Here is a 23,497-nt window from a genome sequence, read left to right as displayed (position 1 = left end):
TAGACCAGGCTGGCCTCGAACTCACAGAGATCCGCCTGCCTCTGCCTCCCGAGTGCTGGGATTACAGGCGTGCGCCACCACCGCCCAGCTTGACCTTTTGTTTTGAGACAGGATCTCTGTTGACCTGGAGCTCACCTAGTGGGCTATGCTGTCTGGCCAGCAAGCCCCAGGAATCCTGTTTCAACCCCTCTGGCTCTGGGATTGCAAGTATGCACTACTTGCTTTCGTTTTTAGTGCCGTCTGGGGATAGAACCCAGGTCCTTGTGCTTGCATACAAGCATTTTACTGACAGAACCATCTCTGAGTTTTACTTCAGTTTTTGGGTGGGCTGGTCTGATCTGTTGTGTATCACAGCATGGCTATTGATCCAGGCCAGATCTTTCTACTGTTTCGTGTGTACTCTGAGGGCTGTGGTCACTCACTGTGAACACTGTCACTCTGGTTGATGGTGCTGTCAGAAGTACCGGTCTGATGCCACTCAGTGTCTCTTCTCTTTCCTCCACAGAGACGTCTCAGAGAAGCCGTGCAGCTGTTGGAGGACTACAAGCGCGGCACCCTACGTCCGGGAGTTACCAATGAACAGGTACCTCTGCCGGGGGTAGCAGGGGTCAGAGGAGGGGATCCCAAATCCTGTGGGTGATGTGCCAAAATGTTTCCTTTTGTTCACAAACTTTATTTCCAAACTTAATTACGTATTTTTCAAAGAAATATTTACACATAGTTCAAAAAGGCCCTTGTTGAAAAGACCAAAGCACTGAGTTGTCACGCCCCAGTCCTAGTTCTGCCCACGGGAAGGAGCGCCTCGTAGCCGCATCTCAGGCGTAAGCCTGTGTCTGTCCCCTGAGCTGCCAGTTCTCCGCTACTCAGCACTGCCAGGTGAGACTGCTGGGGATTCTCCCCGTCCTTCAGCACTACAGAACATCTTCCTTCTAGTATCTCCTCACATTTAATCATGGCGTGAGAGCTGTGTTTCAGCTGTCATGGCATTCCGGTTATTAAATAACATTTTCTGAACAGTCAAGTTGCTTGTACCATGGCTGGTTTCTTTTTTCAACTTTATGTTTTCTCTGGAGTTAATTATTGTCCGTGTTTTTCACTGGTGAACTTTGTTCCATTTCTAGCTCTTGCTGCTGTTAAGAACAGTCCTTAAGACGAGCCTCTCTGCTGACGCCAATAATTCCAATCAGACCAAATTAGACCGAATAAAAGATGCCCATGTTTACTTCAGTGCTCCTGGGTGTCCGGGAAAGCATGGAGACAGAGAGCAGGGAGACCACACAAAACCCTGGAGACCATGTCTTCCTTTTCTGGGCAGCAGCCTCAATAGCCCGTGGAGTGGTCCTGACCCTCCCTGGAGAGGGGTCAGCCCTTGGCAGGCTTTCCCGGAGCGGAGTTCAGATCAAGGCAACTCCTAGGGAAGGGGACCCAAAATGGATGGTAGTGGCCAGGGTGATGCTTTCAATCAATCATTCCAGAGTCCTTAGATGTAGGGGTGTCAGGGGGCTGGGGTCTCACTTTTGACCAAACAGCTGTATCTTCTGCATTCGGTATTTTACTACCTCCTTTTAATTTGAAGGCCCTGTATTACCATTTTCCCTTTCCTAAGCCCACCCAGTCCCAGGTCTTTCTTTTCTTTGTGTGTCTGTAGTTATAGTGAAATACTTTTTGTAGCTCCCCGAAAGGGGTGGAAGAGAAGAATGTTTAAATGTTTGGAGGGCTTCTGTTCTCGTTTTTGAGATAGGGTCTCACTGTGCAGTACTGACTATCCTAAAATCTCCATGGAGACAAGGCTAGCCTCAGATATGCAGAGATCCACCTTAGAAGCACGTGTCCCCACTCAGACGTAACTGACAGCTTGGGTGAGGAAGTCCTCATAATTTTGAAGACCATTACTTATTTTCTCCTGGCTTACAGTATGGCTTCTGAGATTCTGATGCCATTTAATACTGATATTTCTGAAGGTTGCTGTCTCAGGGTTTCTATTGCTGTGACCACATCAACTTTTATAAAGGAAAACATTTAATTGGGGCTGGTCTACAGTTCAGAGGTTTAATCTGTTGTTATCATGGTGGGAAGCATGGTGGCATGCAGGTAGACATGGTGCTGGAGAAGGAGCTAAGAATTCTGACCCTATCCAAAGGCAACAGGAAGAGACCGAGACACACTTCCTCCAACAAAGTCACACCTACTTCAACCAGCCTACACCTCCTCATAGTGCCACTCCCTGTGACGGTTGGCCATTGCTCCTCAAGGATCCACTCGTCTTCACCCCTCACATCACTGAGGTCACAAGTGTACACTGTCACATCAGGTTTTTACACAAGTGTTGGGGATCCAATTTCAGGTGTTCATGTTTGCATGGCCAAGAGGATCCCCAAGAGGGTCGTCTCCCGAGTCCCACATGTACATCTTAAACTGCCACTCAGGTTCCCTCTTTTCCTCTACTTCTAAGTCCTAGGAACTGACCCAGGGTCCACTGAACCAAGTCCTCCACTCTCAGGTCCCCTCAGCCCTCCTTCCCCTTCCATTCCATCACTATAGACAGAGAGCAAGGACGCAGCGGGGTGAGGACCTTTCCTCATAGGACACCCCACCCCCACCCCTAGACAATGACGGTGAAGACACGTGGTGGTGTGGAAGGTCAACAGGAGCAGAAGCTTGTCCAGACTCAGGGCTGCTTCCTCCCTCCCTCCCTCTCTCTTTTTCTGTTTCCTTCTCCCCCTCCCTCCTCCATTCCTTCCTTTGGTTTTTGGTGTTTTGAGTCAGGATCTCTCTATATAGTCCTGGCACACATTATGTAGATCAGGCTGGCCCCGATCTCACAAAGCTCTTTCTACCTTTGCCACTTGAGTGCTGAGATTAAAGGTGTATGCTACAATACCTGGCCTGGAAGAGTGTTCTTACTTGAGATGGGCTGATGAGAAGCCAGCTAGTGAGGAGGGAGCGGGCTGGGAGGGGTGCAGGCAAGGATGAGAAAGGAGTGAGCTAGGCACATTTGCCGTGGGTTTGGTCCAGACAGAGATAGACACTATGCTGAAGGTCTGGGGAGGAAGCACCCCAGAAGAAATGAACAGAGCAGATGTGCTAGATGCTATCATGGCAAAGTGACCTCAGTGTCTTGGCTAAAAGCCCACGCAGGGCCCTGAGGGAACAATGAGACAGGAAGCCCAGGCAGTCAAGCGAGTCTGTCTGTCTTGATGTATCTGCCCTCCAGCCCTGGACAGGGAGGCAAGCTGTAGTCTTGTTCCCCAGTAGTGTCATTTCTGGCTGGCATTGGGTCTGCATGGTGGACCTGAACCTCCAGCCCTTCTAGTGTCCTTGTACCTGTCAGAAGGAAGGCCACTTCCTGACTCTGGCCATTGCCTGTCTAAGCTCCCTCGTGCCCATTCCCTCTGAGCTGGGCCTCTCGGGACCTCTCTCCGCTCCCAGAGTTTGGGGATAGAGGCCACATTATTCTCCTTGCTCCCTTAGAGAGCTAAGAGCTGTTGTCCTGTTTTTCAGCCTGCTTTGTTTTCTGTCCCCAAAGCCCTTACTGGCCTCTTGGGAGTGGGGGAAGGGCCTGGAGCTTGGCATTTAGCTGTTTCCTGAGCTTCTGCATTCTGGCTGGCAGTGGTAGTGCCTGATGGGTCCATCTGGTGGCTGGGTGGCATGGCACTCTAGGTGTGAGCTGCTACGCTGGTCCCCAGAGCAGCAGCTCCCTCTGCAGAGCCTGAACAATTGGGCTGTGTGTGTTGGCTGTCACAGTGCTTGTTTCCCTGGGCCACAGTCATCGAAGTCACATGCCATTGGCCTTCACAGACTGGGGATATAGGGCACAGAGATGGCATGTCAGCCTCACGGCAGTATGAAATTATTCAGAGATGGCTCTGCTCAGGCATTACGTTTGGGGCATCTGAAGAGCCCCACAGAGTTCTTGGACTTGGAGCAGACAGGAGCCTCACTCTCTGCACCTGCACGCTGTCTGCTCCAAGGTCCTTTGGCAGGTGGATGGGTCAAAAGCCTGCAGCTGGCCCTGAGACCTGCAGCTGTTACTGATGTCCTGAGCTGCCTGGATACCTAGTGAGGGCTCCTAGTCACCCAAGCCATCTGAGGTGGTTTGGTCCTGTAGCTTCGCTTGCTCTTCTGCTCATGGACAACTGATAGCTTCTCCACAGACAGTTGACTTCCTAAATGATCGCCACACCAATGAATGATGCCTGACTGGCAGGAGCTCCATGGTCTAGAGTCTCCCTCAGCTTACATGGTCAGTCTCCTCCCCCAGCAGTTATATTCTGTTTCGATAATCCTTGAGAAACACCTCCTAGAATCTTCCAAGTTTCTGCTTTCCCAGATACGTGACCTTTTGTTTACCTCTTGAGTTTCATGATCCTTTCTTCCTCCTGGAATGAATGTTTTAGTTTGGAGGAAGCTGCTGCACCATAGATCTCATGTTCCAGGCTGGCTTTAAACTCAGTATAGCTGAGGATGACTTTGAACTCCTGCTTCACCTCCAGCATGCTGTGATTATAGGCATGTACCACGTGCCTGGTGTGTGCGATGCTGACATGGAACCCAGGACTTCGAGCGTGCTAAGACAGCATTCTGCCCACGGAGCTGCCACCTTATTGTTCTACACTGAGATATCTTTAGTGCTTAGTGTGCAGTAGATGCCTAATAAACACTTGCTCGCAGGGGAAAAAAAAGTTTGGGCTGACAATAAAACAACAAAAACCAAAAACATTTGCTCACTAAATAAATAATTTTATAATAAACATGAAAGTAAATATACCTGTCTTCATATTACAGAAGAGGTAGTGGGGGCTCAGAGAGGTTAAGTAAATCACCCACATCTCCTAGTGAGCCCGTGGAGATCTTGAATTCAAATCTGGGTTCTCTGTAAGGCCTGACCTCGACTGCGAGAGAAACTTCAAGTGAAGAAGCCACAGCTGCCGCTGGTTCAAGGCTGCAAAGCAGGCAGAGCATCCCTCTTTATTCCTGTGTCTGTAGAATGGGGGCGCCCTTCACCCCACATAGGCTTGCATAGGTACATGGTACCTGGGAGTTACCATGGCAACACAGTTAATGGTGCCCGCTATAATACAATGGGCCCAACTGATCAATTAGGAAGGTTTTTGTTTGTTGAATGGAGGCATCCCTCCCGTACAGAAGGGTCCCCTTCAGGCTCCGTTTAATTACCTTCTGGAGGTTGTTTTAAATAGGCTCTGTCTTTGCTGCCTTAGGAGGTTTAGAGAAGCAGCTTGCTAGGAGACAGAGGGGAAGTACGCGAGCCAGACTGGGGGTGGGGCCATTGTTCTCCCTCTGGGTGCTGGGGTGTGTCCTGTCTCCTAGCAGCCTGTGGGACCCAAGCCCACCCCGCTTTGGTCTCCACTTGGAGACTGAGGCAGGTTCAGCTGGGACACTGACCACTTCTGAAATCAGTAAATCTGTGTGCTGTAACACCACCCAGATGGCTTCCCCACACTGCCCTTTTGTCCCTCTTCTCCAAATGAGCCAAACGAATGGAGTCTCAACTCTCAGAACCATGCAGGGTCGTACCTAAAGCCAGTCAGTCCCACGGGGTCAGGGCTGCACAGATCCACGTTCAGCCGGAAGTGCGGAGGGTGTGGGGCTGAGCACAAGGGCGGTCAGTGCTTTACCTGGGAGTGCAGTTCAGAGTCAGGGTGTCTCCGTGTGCATCCTCTCCATGTGGGTGGCCATGGCCTTCCACGCGTGGCTTGAGGAACTGCAGCTTTTTCTCTGTGGACAGTACCTGCTGCCTCTTCCGAATCCAGTTCATGGGTCCAGCAGGTCGTGGGGGAAAGCCCAGCCAAAACTGAAAGTCCAGGGTCCTTCACCTGCCCTTTTGAGTTGGCGTAGTAGGTCGGACAGGAATGGGGCATGCCGTCCACCTCATTCCTCTCTGAATGATTATTGTCGCTGCTATTTGAGACAGGATGGCTGGGATAACCTTGAACTCCTGACCTTCTTTCCTCTGTCTCTAGAATTCAGGGGTTAAGTAGGCATATGCCAGCATGCCCAGCTCTGGTTAGTTTTTATTTGTTTCTGACTTGTGGAGACAGTTGTTTTCCATGCAGCCCAGGCTGACCTGGAACTTGCTGTGTACCTAAGGTTGGCCTGGGATCAGGCTCCTGCCTCAGCCTCCTGAGTGCTGGGGTTACAGGTGTGCTTTGACTTAAAAAAAAATACAAATGAAAGTATGTGGGAATTTAACTAGGAGTACAAGGCAACATGGTGGCTGTGCCAGGGCCAAAGTGCTGGACCCTGTGTACGGTCCCTTTGCTCTTGGCAGAAATGAAGTACGTGCTAAGAAGGGAAGGGATGTTTGTTTTGGCTGGTGTGACTCTACCCTCCCTCATGGTGTCCTGCTAGCATCTGCGAGACTGACACACAGGAGGGAGCAGAAAGTCGAGGGTGGGGAGCACTGGCCTGGGAAAGGTGTTATCACATCTCTGCCACAGGAGCTCAGTCACACAGACCCCACCTGGTCAGCCAGCCACCTGCCAGCTGTTGCTCTCTAGATATGGGGATTTTGATGGATATTTAATCTTCCATATACCATAGGAGTCAGTAAAGGACTTGGATGCTGGACATCCTTTGTCATTAAAACCAAAACAAGAACAAAAACAAACGCATTTTTCTTGTTCTGTCTCTGTCTCTGTCTCTGTCTCTGTCTCTCTCTCTCTCTCTCTCTCTCTCTCTTTCTTTTCGAGACAGGGTATCACTATGTAGCTCTGGCTGTCCTGGAACTCACTATGGACAAGCTGGCCATGAACTCACAGAGATCCACCTGCCTCTGCTTCCTGAGTACTGTGATTGTAGGGGAGGACAGCCCCTGGTCCCTTGGAGTCTGTACACCCAGACACCAAGTTCTTGGCACAAAGGATATTTCTTACCCCAGAGGGGCAAGCAAGATAGGGTTTGGTGGGAGGGGACACTTCTGGATTGGGCAAAAGCAGCCAGCCAGCCAGCAGCAGCAGCAGCAGCAGCAGCAACAGCAGCAGCAGCAGCAGCAGCAGCAGCAGCAGCAGCAGCGCCAGCAGCAGCAGCAACAGCAACAGCAGCAGCAGCAGCAGCTTTCTTGTAGGACTGGGTTTTTAGGGAGAAAAGAGTATCTGTGCCAGGGTGAGCTGGTAAGGCATTATTGGACAGGTTAGCCAATATAGTCAGTGAATTTTGATTGTTGGACCTTGGAGTTTTGTCTCAGGAATGAGTCAGTGGCCAAATAAGAGAATGGACCTTGAGGGCTAGCTAAAGGAATGTAATCTAATGGTTTTTAGCAACGGAGAGAGAAGGGTAAAGGGCAAAACCTGTTGGCCCATGTTTGCATGTTTGGGCCTGTGTTTGCCTTGTTGGAGAGCCCTTCCGTGATTAAAGGTGTGTGCCACTAAGCCTGACTCATGAAAAATATTAAATGTACACAATTTCTTTTTTCTAGTAGTTGCTTATATTATATTAATTAACTAATTGATTAATCTACAGTGTGAGCCCAGGGTCTTGCCCATTACAGCCATATACATATACAGATACACATATAAATTTTGAAAAGGTAATATGTGAACAAGACAGGATTCTAGAAGCATAAAAAGAACAAAGAATAGATAAAGATGTTCTGGGGGCTTTGGAGATGGCTCATTCAGTAAAGTGCTTGCCAGGCAAGCGTAAGGACCTGAGCTGACGCGCTAGTACCCATGCAAAGGCCAGGCGTAGAGGGCAGCAGGCATCTTGTGTCAGGCACTGGAGATGCAGAGATAAGAGGATCCGCGCAGCTCACTGGCCAGTCAGTCTAGTTGGATCATAAAGACTGGCACCTGACATTGACCTCTGGCCTCCACCCATTCATCCCCTGTGTGCAGAAGTCTTAGTTGGGGATGTAGCTTAGCTGGTAGAGTGCTTTGAGTTAGCTATGCAAAAGGGTCAGTATTTTAAGGTCATCCTGGTCTATACAGAGAGTCGGAGAGCAGTCTGGAATATATAAGACTGTGTCTTGAAAAGCAAAACAAAACATGGGGCTGGAACGACGGCTCAGCAGATAACAGTACACCCTGCTCTTGCAGAAGACCTGAGTTTGAATCTCAGCGCCCATATTGGGAAGCTCACAGTGGCTTAGAACTTCAATGCCAAGGGATCTGGCGCCCTCTTCTGGCTTCTGTAGACACCTGCACTCATATACACGTACATTTCCCATGTAGACATATACACATAACTAAAAATAAATATTTTTTAAAAGAAAAGAAGAAAGAATGACAGAAGAAACAGGAAAAGGCAAACAGGCAGGCAGCCTAGCTTCCCATCCAGGAAATGGTAGAGATAGGATTTGTCCCCTCCTCTTTCCTTGTCCAGCCCCTCTCTCTCTAAAGATACTGCAGGGTTTTCAAAGTTTTCTTTAGTTCCTGAGCTGTCTCCTTTCCTCTGAATTCTTTCTGTATGTGTACATATCCAGGCTCACCGAGAAAGGATCTTTTTCATTTAGGTTTTTCAAACATCAATTTGAAATAGGGTCTCAAGTATCCCAGGCTGGTCTTGAACTCCTGATTGTCCTGGCTCTACCTCCTGAGTTGCTGGGATCACAGGCACCCAGATCAATTATCTTTCCACAGGCTACTGTTTTATCCAGTGTTGACCTTCACTTGCCATGTTTGCTTGATTCAAAAAGTACATGTTATAATGGTACCCACATGGACCCTAGCCCTTGGGAAGTAGAGACAGGAAGATCAGGTGTCTCAAAATTCCCTTGGTTAGGAAGCATGGCACTGGCCAGGTACAATAACATATATGTATGACTGTCATAATGAAGATGGGCTAATTAAAAATTTTTATTTAGCGAAAAGAAGGAAAACAAAACAAAGAGTGGGCTAGGGATGTAACCCTGTTGGTAGTCTGCATGGCTAGCATGCTCAAAGCCCTGAGGTCCATCCTCAGGACCCCCTAAAGGCATGGTGGACTACCTTAACCTGAATACCCTGGAGGTGGAGGCTCCAGGAGGGCCACGAGTTCAGGGTCATTGTCAGCTGCATATTGAGGTTGAGGCCAGGATAGGCTATGGGATAGCCTGTCTCAAAAATCAATAAATTGGAGGCTGGAGAGGTGGTTCAGTGGCTCGAACACTGGCTGCTTTCCCAGGGGACTTGAGCTCAGCTCCCAGCTCCCAGCTCCCACACTGGGCAGCTCATAAACTATAACTGCCTGTAACTCCAGCTCCAGGGATCAGAAGTTCTCTTCTGACCTCTACAGTATACACACATGTGGCATATACTCACATAGATAACATGCATATATACTCATAAATAAAAATAAATCTTAAAACAATAAAAAATTAAAAGAAAGCATGGCCCAGAGAGTTTAAACTTCTCATTTCTCTCTCTCTCTCTCTTCCAGCTCTGGAGTGCCCAGAAAATCAAACAGGTAATCTAGTTCTGGTTTTCTTTTTTCTCCTCTGTGCTTTCCTGGACCCCCTCCTCTCCCTGTCCCAGGGGTCTAACAGAAGCCCTAATTCCATGATTAATGGGTACCCAGCCTCTCCTCACCCCTTCCTTCCTCCCAGCATCCCGTTCTGGCCTTACTGGCCTCATCCCAGGAACTCTGGGGGTTTCAAGAAAAGAAACTCTGGGTTCTGTCCACCAAGTCTGAGTCTGTGCCAGGCCAGGGCAAGGAGACTTCAAGGTGGGCACAGTCTTGGCCCCCATGGGCTTGGAGGATGGGTCAGGAGGAGGACACTGACCATGGCTCATGTTTGATTTTCCTTAATACTGAAGTGGTGAAAACCAACTGTCCAGAGCAGTGCTGAGTCACTGGTGGGAGGGTCATCTTGGGGAAGCTGTCCTAACTCTCATCCTTAATCCTTTGCGTGTTCCTTCCCCATCTTCTCTCCCCACCATCAGGCTATCCTACACCCAGACACCAATGAGAAGATCTTCATGCCTTTCAGAATGTCAGGTGAGCTCCTCCTGGTTCTGCCCAGCTTGGAGTGCTGACTGTGGCCCCCACTAGGAGTAGTCACATGCTTAGATATTATATGACTTTTCCTGGAAAGATGTGAAAAAAATGTATTCACCCCAGAAAAAGGACTGATGACACCCCAAACAAACAGTGCACTCAAATCTCTTGGTGAGCCAAGTTTTATTAGGGTTACTTAAAGGAGCATTGCTGGCTCTCAGGCAAGTGCATTACCCAAATCCCATCCCAGCATAGGTGGCACCTCACGACAGCTGCATCCCTGGCACTCCCTGACCACCTTGCAGGCAGCTCCACCTGAAGAGACTTGTCAGCAAGTGTCTAGAGCTCCTACAGCCTCGGAGAGGCTCCTGGGTATCTTAGAACTTTCTGAGCATTCTACGCCATGGTCCAAGTACTGCCATCTGAGCTCCCTTCCTCCAGAAATGAATATTTCAGTTTGGAGGCCGTAGCCACAGCACAGCACCAGAGAAGGACATAGCCGGTCACACATACAGCCGCACTCTTGCCCACCTGCTCATGTTAGCTCCACCCTGTTAGACCCTGGCCAGGCTCACACCTGCCTCCCTTCCCCCCTGTGTGGTTGGGGTGGCGCTGTGGCCTCTGCAGTAGATTTTGGCACAAAATCTACTGAGTCACAAACCCCTTCCTGATAGCAGCCTCATGTCACCTGTCCTGGGCAAGCCCTGGCTCCTACAGGTTCCATCTGACCCCCTGCAATGCACTTTTTCTCACTGTCTACTCCCTGTTCTAGGCTGTAGCATTGAGACGGACTCACTGTCCTCTGACGTTGTTGTTAAATAACCTCCCCTTTTGGCCGGCGTGCAGTGTGTACTCACGACCCTTGTCTGGATAGACAAGGCAGGGCTCCCGTTCTGTGGAATCGATGCCCACGGGGGTTCTGAGTTTCTGCCCCTAGAAAGTCCCTGTCTAGGAGTTCCTAGAGGGCTATGTTGTTTGATTCACTCTTGGGACCTGGAATACAATTGTTCAGGTTGAGGTGGGGGCCCTTTCCCTGGTCTGAGAGGTTATGGATTTTGCCCCAAGTCACTCTGCAGAGGGATAGACTCACACCAGCGTGCTACCACCTCTTCGTGGCCATTTTCCCATGATTCATGAGAGTGCTGCAGAGGGCCACTGTCTGCTGCCCTGAAAGGCCTCCACCTGGCTGCAACAGCAGACCACACTCAGGTGACCTCACAGGCTCGGCCATAATGTGGCTGCAGGATGCCATTTTGTAAACTGGGCACTGGCGGCTGGGAGCCCTGGCTTTGATGTGAAGGGCTCAGGCAGCAAAGGCTCTGAACATACAGGACCCAGAGTTGGAGCTGTCGCTGTCCCTCTACTGGGCAGAACAGGCTCTTACCCCAACTCGCCTTCTTTTGTAATTTTGGACCTTTCTGAGGCAGGCAGTTATTTCCACTACCCCCCCCCCCCAACTTGGCCCAGTCCCCAGAGGGAGGCGCAGGAGAGCCATGGCACCAGCACATAGAGCTGTGTTTGCTCAGGATGTGAACCTGGGTTCTCCATGCCAATCAGATAAGTATGGTCCCTGGTGCCTGACCATCAGCTGGTTGCCTACTGTAAGTCAGGCCAAGGGACAGGAGTCTGCTCCCAGACAGCAGTGAGGAAGCCTTGTACACAAGACCTGGCCGAACCTCACCCAGTGTTCCCCGGCTCCCCGAGGCTGGCCAGCCACAACACTAGATGCTCTAGTATCTAACACATGCCATCTCAGGTGGAGAGGGAATTCCTGTCCCAGGATTGGCTGTGAAGTGGAAGAAGTCAAAACAGCTAAAGGAAGAAGGAAGATGCTTAGGGCTCCTTGGGAGTTTAAACCATGGGGGTGGGGATATTGTGGGGGTGGGGATATTGTGGGGGTGGGGATATTGTGCCTTAGGGGAGGAAAAGGTTCAGAGACCACTGGTGACAAGCAGCAGGCTATTCTGTCTGCAGGTCAGCCTCTGGATTCTGGGGGGAGCTGGAGTTGTCTGGCAGCTGGAGAATGGGGGGGGGGCTAGAGTTTGAGGGACCGTGAGCCCTTTGCGGTGGGAAAAGCTGAGTTGAAGGAAAACTGTGGTGTCTTTCTGTGATTGTCCTGGACTTCTTCACCAGGGCCATGGGGCAGAGCAAGCCCCAGAGGCTTCTGGGTATCTCATGAGACCCAGATGGTTCATGGGACCTGACTCCTTTTCTCTCCCCACCCACAGGTTACATTCCTTTCGGGACGCCAATTGTAAGTCTTACCTGCAAAGGGTTTTCTTTGCCAAAATGAAACGTCAAAGGTCTAACAGCATCATTGCTTGTAAACACCTGGCAGAGGACCTAGTTTACTGTCCTGGTGGGGCACTGCAGGGAGAAGGGGCATGCACACCCTTCTGCCCTTGCTGCTATGCAGCGCTGCACCGGGAGTTGCACCCACTTGGTGGGGCCTTGGGCCCTCCTTGGAGACTGGGAGCTTTCCAAAGGAATCAGGGAATTGGGAAGACAAGGGCACCTTGTGGAAATTGAAGTTGCAAATTAATTCAGAAAGGGTTTCTGGTGTTCTTTTTGTTTGGTTTTGGAGTCGGGTTTAGCCCTGTGCATGGTTTCTTTCCTGTGTTAAGTATTCTGTGTTATGAATATGGATTAAGTCTGAAAAACAGTGTTGAATGAGAAAATAGTGGCACAGTAGTAATACTCGCTGATGTCATTTATATCATGTTTTAAAATGTGCAAAGTGATAGTATATATAGTGTATGGGTGTGTGCTGTATGTCTGTGAGAGCGGCCCCGGGAATGACAAGCAGGAGCCACTCCTTTCGCTTTGGGTTGAGGAGGGAACCCAGCAGGAAAGCCATGCCAGGGTTCCTGTGGGCTCTTAGGGAGAAGGCAGCACATGGTCCTCTGAGGAAGTGATAGCACCAGCGACAGAGTGCACATCATGTTACCCTAGATGTGTGTGCGCTTGAAAACTTCATCTCGTACATATGCAATTTAGTTTTGAAGATTGCTTGTTTCCCCTGATATTTCATTTTTCATTCAGCTTTCTCCCCTATTTCTTTCCGTCAAACCTAAGTACTTCTTCAGCGCCACATCCACGGTTCTGGGGTGATTTGCTTTTTTTTCCCCCCGACACTTTATCTGCCTGGCCCGGAACTCCTGATCCTCCTGTCTCAGCCCCCCAAGTGCTGAGGCTACAGCTGTATACCATTACACTTGGTCTATCTATGTATCTGTTTTTGTTTTTTTTTTGAGATAAAGTCTATGTAGCCCAGTCTAGCCTTGATATGTAGTTGAGGTCAACTTTGAACTGGTGATTCTCTTGCTTCTTCCTCCTGAGTCCTGGGATTACAAATGTGTGCGGTTGTACTTGCCTTGTGTGACTGTGCAGTTGAAACCCAGGACCCCCTGCATGCCAGCACTCTACCCACCAAGCCATATCCCACTCTCGCTAAGCCAGGCTTTTAATTTTCTTTTCTGGCTTATTACTTATATTTGTTTAATTTTTCCATTTTACTCCTGGTTTATATTGGAGCAGTTGTTTTCACTGGTTTTTATTTGGTCCTCTGGAAGGGGACCCTCCGAATTCTGGTGATGGCCATTCACTCACATTGTTTAATAGCAGATACGTGACATTCTATATGTAAGCATTATAAATATCGAGAATCAGATAGTAGATATGCGGTGTGTCCTGTCCTGTACCAGGGGTGTGTGTGTGTGTGTGTGTGTTTGTGTGCATCTCCTCCTGTGTGTGTATGTGTGTGTGTGTGCGCGCGTACATCTCCGCCTGTGTGTGTGTGTGTGTGCGTGCATCTCCGCCTGTGTGTGTGTGTGCGTGCATCTCCGCCTGTGTGTGTGTGTGCGTGCATCTCCGCCTGTGTGTGTGTGTGTGCGTGCATCTCCGCCTGTGTGTGTGTGTGTGCATCTCCGCCTGTATGTGTTTGTGTGTATCTCTGCCTCTGTGTGTGTGTGTGTGTGTGTGTGTATCTGCCTGGCCAGGGGCGTGGGGAGGGGAAGAGGGTGCGGGGAGGGAGCTTAGCATACCATTTTGTCCTGTTTTTTTCAGTTGAATAACTATTATTGCAGGTGTTCAGGGCTCACTAGTGGAGACTCCTAGGAAAGGGAACTCCCTAAGGCTGCATTTCCCTAGCATTTGTTTCATAAAGGACTCTGAGTAAGGTTGGGGACACAAGGTGGAAAAGACAAACTCTCTTGTCTGCTGGAGAAGGCTAAGAAGCTTGGCCTCCCGGTGTCCCCACTACAAACAGAGAGAGACCAGGACTCCATTCACATTTTGGGGCGTTGCCTTTGTGTTGAGATGAGTTCAGCTATGTAGCCCAGGCTGGCCTCAAACTCCCAAGCCTGTCTCAGCATCCTGAGCACTAAGATTATGGTCCTGTGCCACCAAGCCTGGCTCTTCCTTTAACCTTGGCTTCTATACACCTGCCAATTTTTTTGGAAATAATTTGGAGTCTTAACAATTGTCTCAAACATCATGATTATGTAGACTTTGTGTTTGGGTAGAATGCTCTTTTGAGTAACATTTGGGCTTGCGGATCATCCACTGTCTGCATCATGGCTTTGCAGGCAATGTCTTTTTTCCCCTTATAGGCATGAACAATATTTGGCTCAAATGTGTTTTCTTTTGTAAGTAAATTTTTTCATCTCTTTGGGAATCATTTGATATATTTTTCTCTTATCTTTGGTGTTCAAAAATATCTCTAGGATTAAAAGAAAAAAGATGTATATTTTATACAAGTAATATATGAATATGTTCTTTGGGATTCAAAAATACCACCAAGAGTTTTTTTTTTTTTTATAAAGAATATTTTAATGCTAGCACATGCCCGTAATCCCAGCATTTTGGAGATGGGGACAGGAGGATCAGGAGTTCAGGGCCAACTTCAGTCACAGAGTTCAAAACCCTAAGACGTGCGAGACTGTGACTGAAAGGAGTTAACATTGAAAAATGAAGTCATTAGCATTTATATAAGCGATACATGAGCGTCTTCTTGGCCGGGTTCAGACAATACAGACAGAAGTGCAGGTCCTCACCACACGCTTCAGCCCTCGTGTGTGTACATACAAGTATCGTGGACAGTTAATCTTTTGAAGTCAGATTCCCCTGCTTGTGCTTAGCATTAGAACTCCAGTGAGGCAGGAGGATCACTTGAGCCGTGCAGTTTGAGACCAGTCAGGTCAACATGGTGAGGTCACTTCTCACAAAGAAAAGAAAATGGAAGAAGGGAAGGAAGAAAGGTTTCAGTTGACAGATTGCCCAGTAATAGTAGCCCAGGTTGGCCAGGTAGCTGAGGATGACATTGAATTTCAGACCCTTCTGCCTTCAGCTCCAGAGCCGCAAGATCACAGGGAGGCATTGCACACCCGGTTCATGTGTTGCTGGGTGCATGCTAGTCAGATACTTTACCAGCCGAGCTTCTTCTGGCCTGGTATCCTTAAACAGTGTTTTTATATCTGTGTTTATTGGGTGTTGTGCACATGGGGCATGGGTGGAATCAGTTCTCCCATTCTACCAGGTAGGTTCCAAGGCTCGAACTCAGATCATGAGTCTTTGGGGCAAGCACCTTTACCCACTGAGCCATCCCTCTCAGGCCCCAGCCTGCTTTTCTTATTTTTTGTCTTGAAAGTGTTTATGACTGTTATTTGCCTTTTAAAAGTCCTGGCATCATATATTTTCCTGTGTATAGATACATAATGTAGCCCTATGCCTTTGCTTTCCAAATAAGTTTGAAATTATAATTTTGAATCCTTAGTGGAGATTTTTTAAAAAAGATTTCCTTTACATTTTTTGTGTGTATGCATAGGCGTCCAGGTGGCCATGGAGGCCAGAGGTGTCAGATTTCCCTGTAGCTGGGCCATAGGTATCTGTTAGTCACTTAGTATAATGCTGGGAGCTGAACTCGGGTCCTCTGCAAGACCCGAGTGTGTGCTCTTAACCACTGAACCATATCTCTGGCCCAAGATTTATTTTTAATTATGTGTCCTTGTGTATGGGTTTGGAAATGTGTGTGCAGGTGCCTACACATGTCAGAAGAGGGCATGGGATCCCCTGGAGCTGGAGTTCTGGGAGTTTGTGAGCTGCCTGCTGGGAGTGCTGGGTACTGAACTCAGGTCCTCTGCAAGAGAGTGGTACCAGCTCTAAACTGCTGAGCCATCTCTCCAGCTCCTGGTTTCTTTTAGAAAAGTATTATTTGTTATCACTATAGCTTAATCCTGCTCAGAGAACGTGACTTTTGTCAGTCTGTCATTTAGAATTTAGTGTGGTTTTCTTTGTGGCACAACTATTATCAGTTAAGAGTAGGCTCATCTGCATGCTATAGAAAATCCAGGCTAACAATGACGTGAACATTATTCTCTCGAATGTCAAAGAAGTCTGAATGTGGCTAGAACTGCCCAGGGCCACCAGGTGCCCAATCTTCCGGTTTTTATCGCTTGTTCTCAGTGCTGGTTTTTATTGTATTTGTCACCTTTCAGCCCACACGACAGCTGCTGGAATCCAGTCATGTGCACATCTCAAAGAGGATAAAGAAGACAGGAGTGAGATATCTCCCAGCTGAGTCATTCATCTTTGAGGAGTTTTCTTGGGAGTCCCATACAACCGTGGCATTTTGTGGAGAATTTAGCTGGTGCATAGCTGACTCTCAATCATACAGAGATTTTTATGGATGAGAAAGAAGGGTAGGATAGTTAATAGGTAGGCATGTGAGGGTCCGTGATAGTCATTTCTGTGTTCGCACATGTGTCTAGTGTGTGTGTGCACATGGTTGTGTATGTGTAGGTCAGAGGTCAACCTCAGGTGTTGTTCCTCAGGTGCCATCTTGTTTTATTTTTAAGTTTTTTTTAAAGATTTTTATTTATTATGTATATAGGTTTCTTCCTTCATGTATCCTGCAGTACAGAAGAGGACACCAGATCTTATTACAGATGGTTGTGAGCCACCATGTGGTTGTTGGGAATTGAACTCAGGACCTCCGGAAGAGCAGCTGGTGCTCTTTACCTCTGAGCCATCTCTCCAGCCCCATGCCATCTTGGTTTTGACACAGGGTCCTTCACTGGCTTGGAACTCACCAAACAGGCTAGACTAGACAGTGGGCCCCAAGGATCCTCCTGCTCCCACTTCTCCCCATTAGATGAACATGTGCCTTCCCTCCCCATACCTCATTTCTTTCTTAAAGTGGGCCATGGGGGGATTGTACCCAGGCCTTCATGCTTGTAAGACAAGCACTTTACTGACTGAGCCATCTCTTCATCCCTGACACAATAATTTTTATACAAATTTACGCTGATATATCATTTGGCAACATTATCAAACCAGAGACCTGGGCATCTGAGTTGGTCACTCATAGGTAGATATGGGCCCATGACTGACTAAACAACCAGCTAGATTTTTGCAGAGTCAGTGGCTGCCCTCAGCCAGGCCAAATCAACAAAGCTAAGAGCTTCAGCTCTGTTTTGTTAGGATGGCTTTGTATTTGTTTTAAGACAGGATTTCACAGTATAGCACAGTCTGGTGTTGAACTGTGATCTTCCTGCCTCAGCCTGCTGTGTGCTGGAGTGTGTGCTTGCAGCTCTGTCCTGGAGTGCCCCCAAGGTGCTCCCCTCATGCCCGAGACAAACCCTTTGTTGCAGGGAACTACAGCCCTGTTGGTTGGTGTCTAAGCTTGGGATGCTCGTCTCCATTGCCATGGGCTACGCGCTGTGAAAGCAGATGTCCAGTGTGGACCAGACCTCAGAGCCTCTTAGTAGCGTACAGCATGGAGATGGGACACCTCAGAGCAGTAATGATCTCTCCACGGAGGCCAAACTGGAAGCCTGGCTTGGGACATGATGTCCAGTAGATAGCCCAGCAGTGGACCTTCTTCTGAGCCCCACATAGCCATGTTCTGAGATTCAGAGCATTGGGCCGGAGGTGGATCTCCAGTTGAGCCCATGGATATGGAGAAGCCATGGCTCTCTGTCTCTGGGCTTGGACTCCCATTGCCACCAGATCAAAACTTTAACCTTATGTAGAAGGCACATGAGTGCTTCTCCGGCACTTCCACCTGAAGCCTGGAGCCCCTCAGCCACAGTGGCCCCTTGAATGCCCCGCTGTTGCCTGACAGCCTTGAACATTCGTTCATTACTGGCCCTAAAGGGTCTGGAAGGTTCCAGTCCACACCTTCATGAAGCCCGTGGTCAGAATAAGAAATCATGTGCATGTAGAAGCCACTGAAAACGCTTACCGAAATAGAAACAAGGGTGCCAGCGAATGTGCTAGGAACTGGGCCCCTGAGTGATGAAGGGAAGGGGCGAGCAAGGCTGGCAGGTAGCTCAACCGAGAAGCTTCTAGATGCCACATCCAAGCAACCTCCTGCCTATATGAGCATCCCTGCCTGACCCCATGCCCTCCTGCGTAGCCTGAGAATCACCTCACTGCCTACCCAGGGGCTCCAGAGGGACGAGCCGGTTCTCTCACCAGTGCGGGTGCCAGTTTAGTCAGCAGATTTCACAGATCCACTGGCACCCGTGTCGGGGCTTATTTTAAGCTTAACATTTAAAGATGGGAACTTTCCCCCACTTTAGTGTGTGGCAAAAAGATCCCAATTTATACAGAAGCACGGATGCTAAGCCAGTGTGCCCAGGCCACTTCTGCGGCTGCTGTGGCCCGGTACCCATTGTCTCAGGGTACTCCAAGAAGCTCCCACCGTGGCGGTGCTTCCTACAGTCAGTAGCTCTTTCCCTAGCTTCCCCCTGCTCTGGGGTCTCTTCAACTCTTCTGCCTGTGCCCTGCACACCTCACACACCAGGAGCTCTGGCCTTCCTGGGCCTTGGGCTCCCTGTGGACATTTACACCTCCCTCCTCAGCTCCGTGTTCCCATCCAGTCTGGAACTTTCAAATCTCAGGAGGATGAGGGACACAGACTATGAGCCCCTGGTCAGTGAGTTTGGTACCCTATCTTTCTGTCTGTCTGTCTGTCTGTCTGTCTGTCTGTCTATCTATCTATCTATCTATCTATCTATCTATCTATCTATCTATCTATCTATCTATCTATCTATCTATCTATCTATCTATCTATCTATCTCTCGGTCTATGAGACAAAGTGTCAGAAATAACTGAGCCTGTCCTAAACTCACTAAATAGCTGAGGCTGGCCTTGAACTCCTGATCTTCTGCTCCATCTCCCAAGTGCTAGGCTTGCAGGAGTACACCATCACATCTGGCTTATGCAGTGCTGAGTGTGGGACCTAGAGCTTTGTGCTTATTAGACAAGCACTATACCAACCCAGCTACCTTCCTGGTCACAGATTCTGACTCTTTGGGGACATTTCTAGCCTTGGGTTACACACTCTGAACCTTCTCCTACTGCTAAAGATACTCCCTTGAGTATAGAAACCACAAGACTCAGAAGATATCCCCGAGGTCACTGAATGTCCACTGTGGGGAAGCAGCAAAGGATGTTAGGGTTTGTCCACCTCCTGGGGCTTTCCTGGCATCCCAAGTCCTCCTTAACCCAAACTTTCTCCAGTATCCTAATCCCAGTCCTCGTTTCCCCTCAGCCCACCTCCAGTGGCACCAAATAACAGCCATTTTGACCCCATCCACACCATGCAAGAGGTGTCATTCCAGTTAGAGCTAGACCCCAGCAGCCACGGCTAGACACAGTCTTGACGAAAGGTGCTGCTTGAGATGGCTGCGTCCTTTGAATGGCAGCGACATCCGCGATACACCTAGTGTCACTTCTCATTCCGATCATTGCCATATAAATCAGAAGATGGAAGCAAAGCACAGGGAAAAAACCTAGCACATCGTTAGATGCCCCAGCTGTGGCAGGTCTGTGGGAGACAGCTGTTGAGGAGGAGGAGGTGGTGGAAAGGGGCGTTATCAGAAGACAGGTGTTCCACTAGTGAGGGTTGTGAACGTCCTCTGGCTTCTCACCTCCAAAGCCGAGGACAGTTCTGGGGAAATAGAAGCAAACCTAGTGACAGCTGAGGTGAATGTCGGGGGTGGGGGGAGCCTGCAAAGGAGCGGAACCTCAGTTGGAATGGAGACCTGAGGAGTGGAGAGGGGTGTTGATCTCCAGTGGACAGTGGAATGGAGGGTAGAGGGACAGTCATCCTTATCATTTTCTTGTCAGTTGGGATAGTTTGGTGGTACCCTGTGGTGGTTTTGCCTCCCAATAGTTTGTTGTGTTGTTTGTGTGTGTGTGCACACAGGCACATGCTGGGGTACAGACTTGTGTTTGGAGGCCAGAGGTCAGCCTAAGATGTCTTCCTTAATTGTTGTGTTGTTTGTGTGTGTGTGCACACAGGCACATGCTGGGGTACAGACTTGTGTTTGGAGGCCAGAGGTCAGCCTCAGATGTCTTCCTTAATCGTCCTCCACCTTACTGTTTGACACAGTATCTCTCCCCGGACCTGGAGCTAACCAATTGTCTAGACGGGCTGGCCAGCTAACCTGCAGATGACACCTGTCTCCACCTCCTCAGTGATGGGATTACATACTGTTGCTTCTGATTTTCTTTGTGAGTGCTGGGGATCAGACTCAGGTCCTCATGTTCGTACAGCAAGTCATTTTCTAACAGAGCCATCTCCCAGTGGCCCCCACCTTTAGATTTATCTTTTGTGTGTGTGTTCTACCGGCAAGTATGTGCATGCAGTGCCCATGGAAGTCAGAAGAGGGCGTCAGATCCCTTAGAACTAGAGTTAAAGATAGTTGTAAGCCACCATGTAGGTACTGGGAACTGAAGCCAGGTTTTTCTGCAAGAGCTAGTGCACTTCACCACTGAGCCATCGTTCCAGCACACACACACACACGCACACACACGCACACACACACACACACACACACACACACACACACACACTGGGGGGGGGTCCAGTCCCATGTAGCTCAAGCTAGCCTTGAACTTGTTATGAGCTCTGTACAAAGTCTTTCCACCAACCGAGAGTGATATGGAAAGTGGCAAGCTGTAGGAACTGCTCAGGTCTCTCCAAGGTCAGTTATTGGTGCCCTGATTGGCCCGTGCCCCACCTCCAACAGCTCAGGTAACACACACACACAGACATAGACACACACACACTTCAGCAGCTCAGGTAGCATGCACACACACACAGTTCAGCAGCTCAGGTAGCATACACACACAAACACACACACATGGACACACACACACAGACGGACACACACATGCGCGTGTGCACACACACACTTCGGCAGCTCAGGTAAGGCTCATGGCCAGAAGATTGGGGTGTATGAGACACTTTGGGCTCAAGAGATGACTCAGAGGCTAACAGCACTGCCTGCTCTTCCAGAGGACCTGAGTTCAGTTCCTAGCACCCACATTGGGCAGCTCCCAGCTGCCTTAAATTCCACCTCTAAGGAATCTAAGCCTTCATCTGGCCTCTGTGGGCACCTGCACTCCTGTGCACACACCCACTCATATACACATAAATACAAATAAATCCTTAAAAATCTTGTCTATCTATAGCCGTGAGGATACTGGAGGAGTGAGTTTTCTTTTGAACTGTCTTCCAGGTGGGAGCCACTGACCCCATTCCCTGTTCTGTCCTTAGAGTAGACATTGTCCCTCTCCAGCCCCAGAGCCCAGGTGGGCGGGGGCTCAGGGGCCGGCAGCATGAGTGAAGATGGCGATGCAAGGAGCACTGATCACGGTGCCAACAGCAGCGTAACTCTGACGTGCTGTCCCGAGACAGTCAGTGAAGGCTGCAGCGCTTTGTCACAGACACCCCACACTCCGCACACACTCACAGGGACTCTTGGTTAGTTGGAACCAACCTCTGGAGGAGGTTTTCAAACAGCTGGTCTGATCCTTGCTGTCTGTCGGATCCTTGGTCCTCCCAGCCGCCACAGGCTGTGCTTGCATGTGCACACACATGAACACATATGTATTCACACAAAGACTTATGTTCTGAGATGATGCTCAGTTATGAGGTGCAGGCTGTGGGGCCCGGAGTTGGGGGGCAGGCAAGACTGAGGAACTAGACTGGAGGAGGAATGACACCGCCACCTGACATCCGGGAACACGTGCCAGACACTGAGGCAGATTTCGTCTGTGCTTTTCTTCCTCTCCTGAGTCTCCCATGAGATGCCAGGGCAGCCCTTTATTTAACAGGTAAAGACAGGTGTGAAGACCTCGGGTGACTTGCTTGGGTCAGCCTTGGCTCCAGCATCCACTGATCACTAGGCCACAGCAGGACAAATGATGGGACTGCATGGCCCATGGTGCCCACAGATGTGCAGAGAGGACAGCCAGCAGAGGGCTGGAACTGTAGAGGGCACTCCAGCCACTGCATGAACTGTAAATGCAAAGATGGATGTGTGATTTGGCCAAGGTCCTGCAGCGCGGGAGGGTGGGGGCGGGAAGAAAGCCTGGCTGTTGGCTCCTGTTTCCTCTACTTCCACTTTCCCTGGTCCCCATGCATTCTGGGCACTCTCCACCAAGTGTGGCCATGCCTGCCGCTCTTCCCTCTTGGAAGAGGTGTGATCCACTGGCATCAGCCGGGTGGACTGGCTCCCTCTCTCCCTCTCTTCCTTCCCTTCCCCTGCCATGTTCTGGAAAGGGCAGCAGGAGGGAATGTGGGCAGGCTGCACCAGAGATATACATCTGAGAGCTGAAGGGAACATTTATTTTTAATGTAGACTGAAAAAGAAAAGGAAGTTATAAAATGCCTGCTCTTGCTCCTGGGACTGTGCAGATGGTGCTGTGCATTGCCTAATAGGGAGAGAGGCTGCATCCTGTGCTTTGGTCCCTCCTCTCGCCGCAGGAACCCAGAGGGCAGGGGCCTACAGAACCTGCCTCAGACCCCGGAGGCTCCTTAGGGTCCCTGGTCTACTATCTTTACCCTCTCCTGATTGTCTTTTGTCGATTGCTGGGACATTCTCCTCAGTCAGACCAGTAACTTTGTTGTCCCTGATGCCTCTGTTGCCTGACTTCTGTCACACACACACACACAAACACAGACACGCATACACTCACATGTACACGGCTGCCTCAGCAGGAGTTGGCCTCTTTTGCCTGTAGTCAGCCCTGGCCTTCTTAAAGTCCCATTTGAGTGCTAGGGTCCGTCAGCCTTGCTCACTCCCATGTACTCATCGACCCGCCTAGCTATCTTCTGCTCTTTATGTTTTGTGATTAGGGAGAATTTTGATTAGTTTTCTCTTCACTGTGACGAAATGTACAATAGACACAATTTAAGTAAAGAAGGGTTTGTTTTGGCTCGTAGTTTGAGGACATTGCCCCTCATGGTGAAAAGTCGTGGCAGCAGCAATTGAGGCAGCTGGTCACATGACATCCACTTCTCAGGAAGCAGCTAGCTCTCTACTTTATAGGGCTGGCTACATTTGAGGGCCATATCTTCCCACCTCAATTAAATATTTATGGAATCTATCATAAAACACCCTGAGGTGTCATTCTAAATTCAATCAGCCAAGTTGGCAATGAAGATTAACCCCCACAGGGACCATCCAAGCTCCCCACTTCCCTCCCCTGCCCTCACAGGGACCATCCAAGCTCCCCACTTCCCTCCCCTGCCCTCACAGGGACCATC

The 23,497-nt window shown here is 49.4% G+C and overlaps 1 protein-coding gene across 1 annotated transcript in view; it reads left to right on the top strand.

Moving 5' to 3' along the window:
• Positions 1-23,497, top strand: part of Sfxn5 (sideroflexin 5) — a 116,896-nt gene that overhangs the window by 33,194 nt on the left and 60,205 nt on the right. Inside the window, exons 3-6 of the mRNA XM_005369836.2 lie at positions 506-583; positions 9,376-9,402; positions 9,879-9,933; positions 12,162-12,187. Coding sequence (XP_005369893.1) covers positions 506-583; positions 9,376-9,402; positions 9,879-9,933; positions 12,162-12,187 — 186 coding nt within the window. The remainder of the gene's footprint in view (positions 1-505; positions 584-9,375; positions 9,403-9,878; positions 9,934-12,161; positions 12,188-23,497) is intronic.

This window comes from Microtus ochrogaster, unplaced genomic scaffold (genome assembly GCF_000317375.1).
Source record: "Microtus ochrogaster isolate Prairie Vole_2 unplaced genomic scaffold, MicOch1.0 UNK62, whole genome shotgun sequence".
NCBI classification, from domain to species: domain Eukaryota; kingdom Metazoa; phylum Chordata; class Mammalia; order Rodentia; family Cricetidae; genus Microtus; species Microtus ochrogaster.
This window is presented reverse-complemented; position numbering and strand designations above follow the sequence as displayed.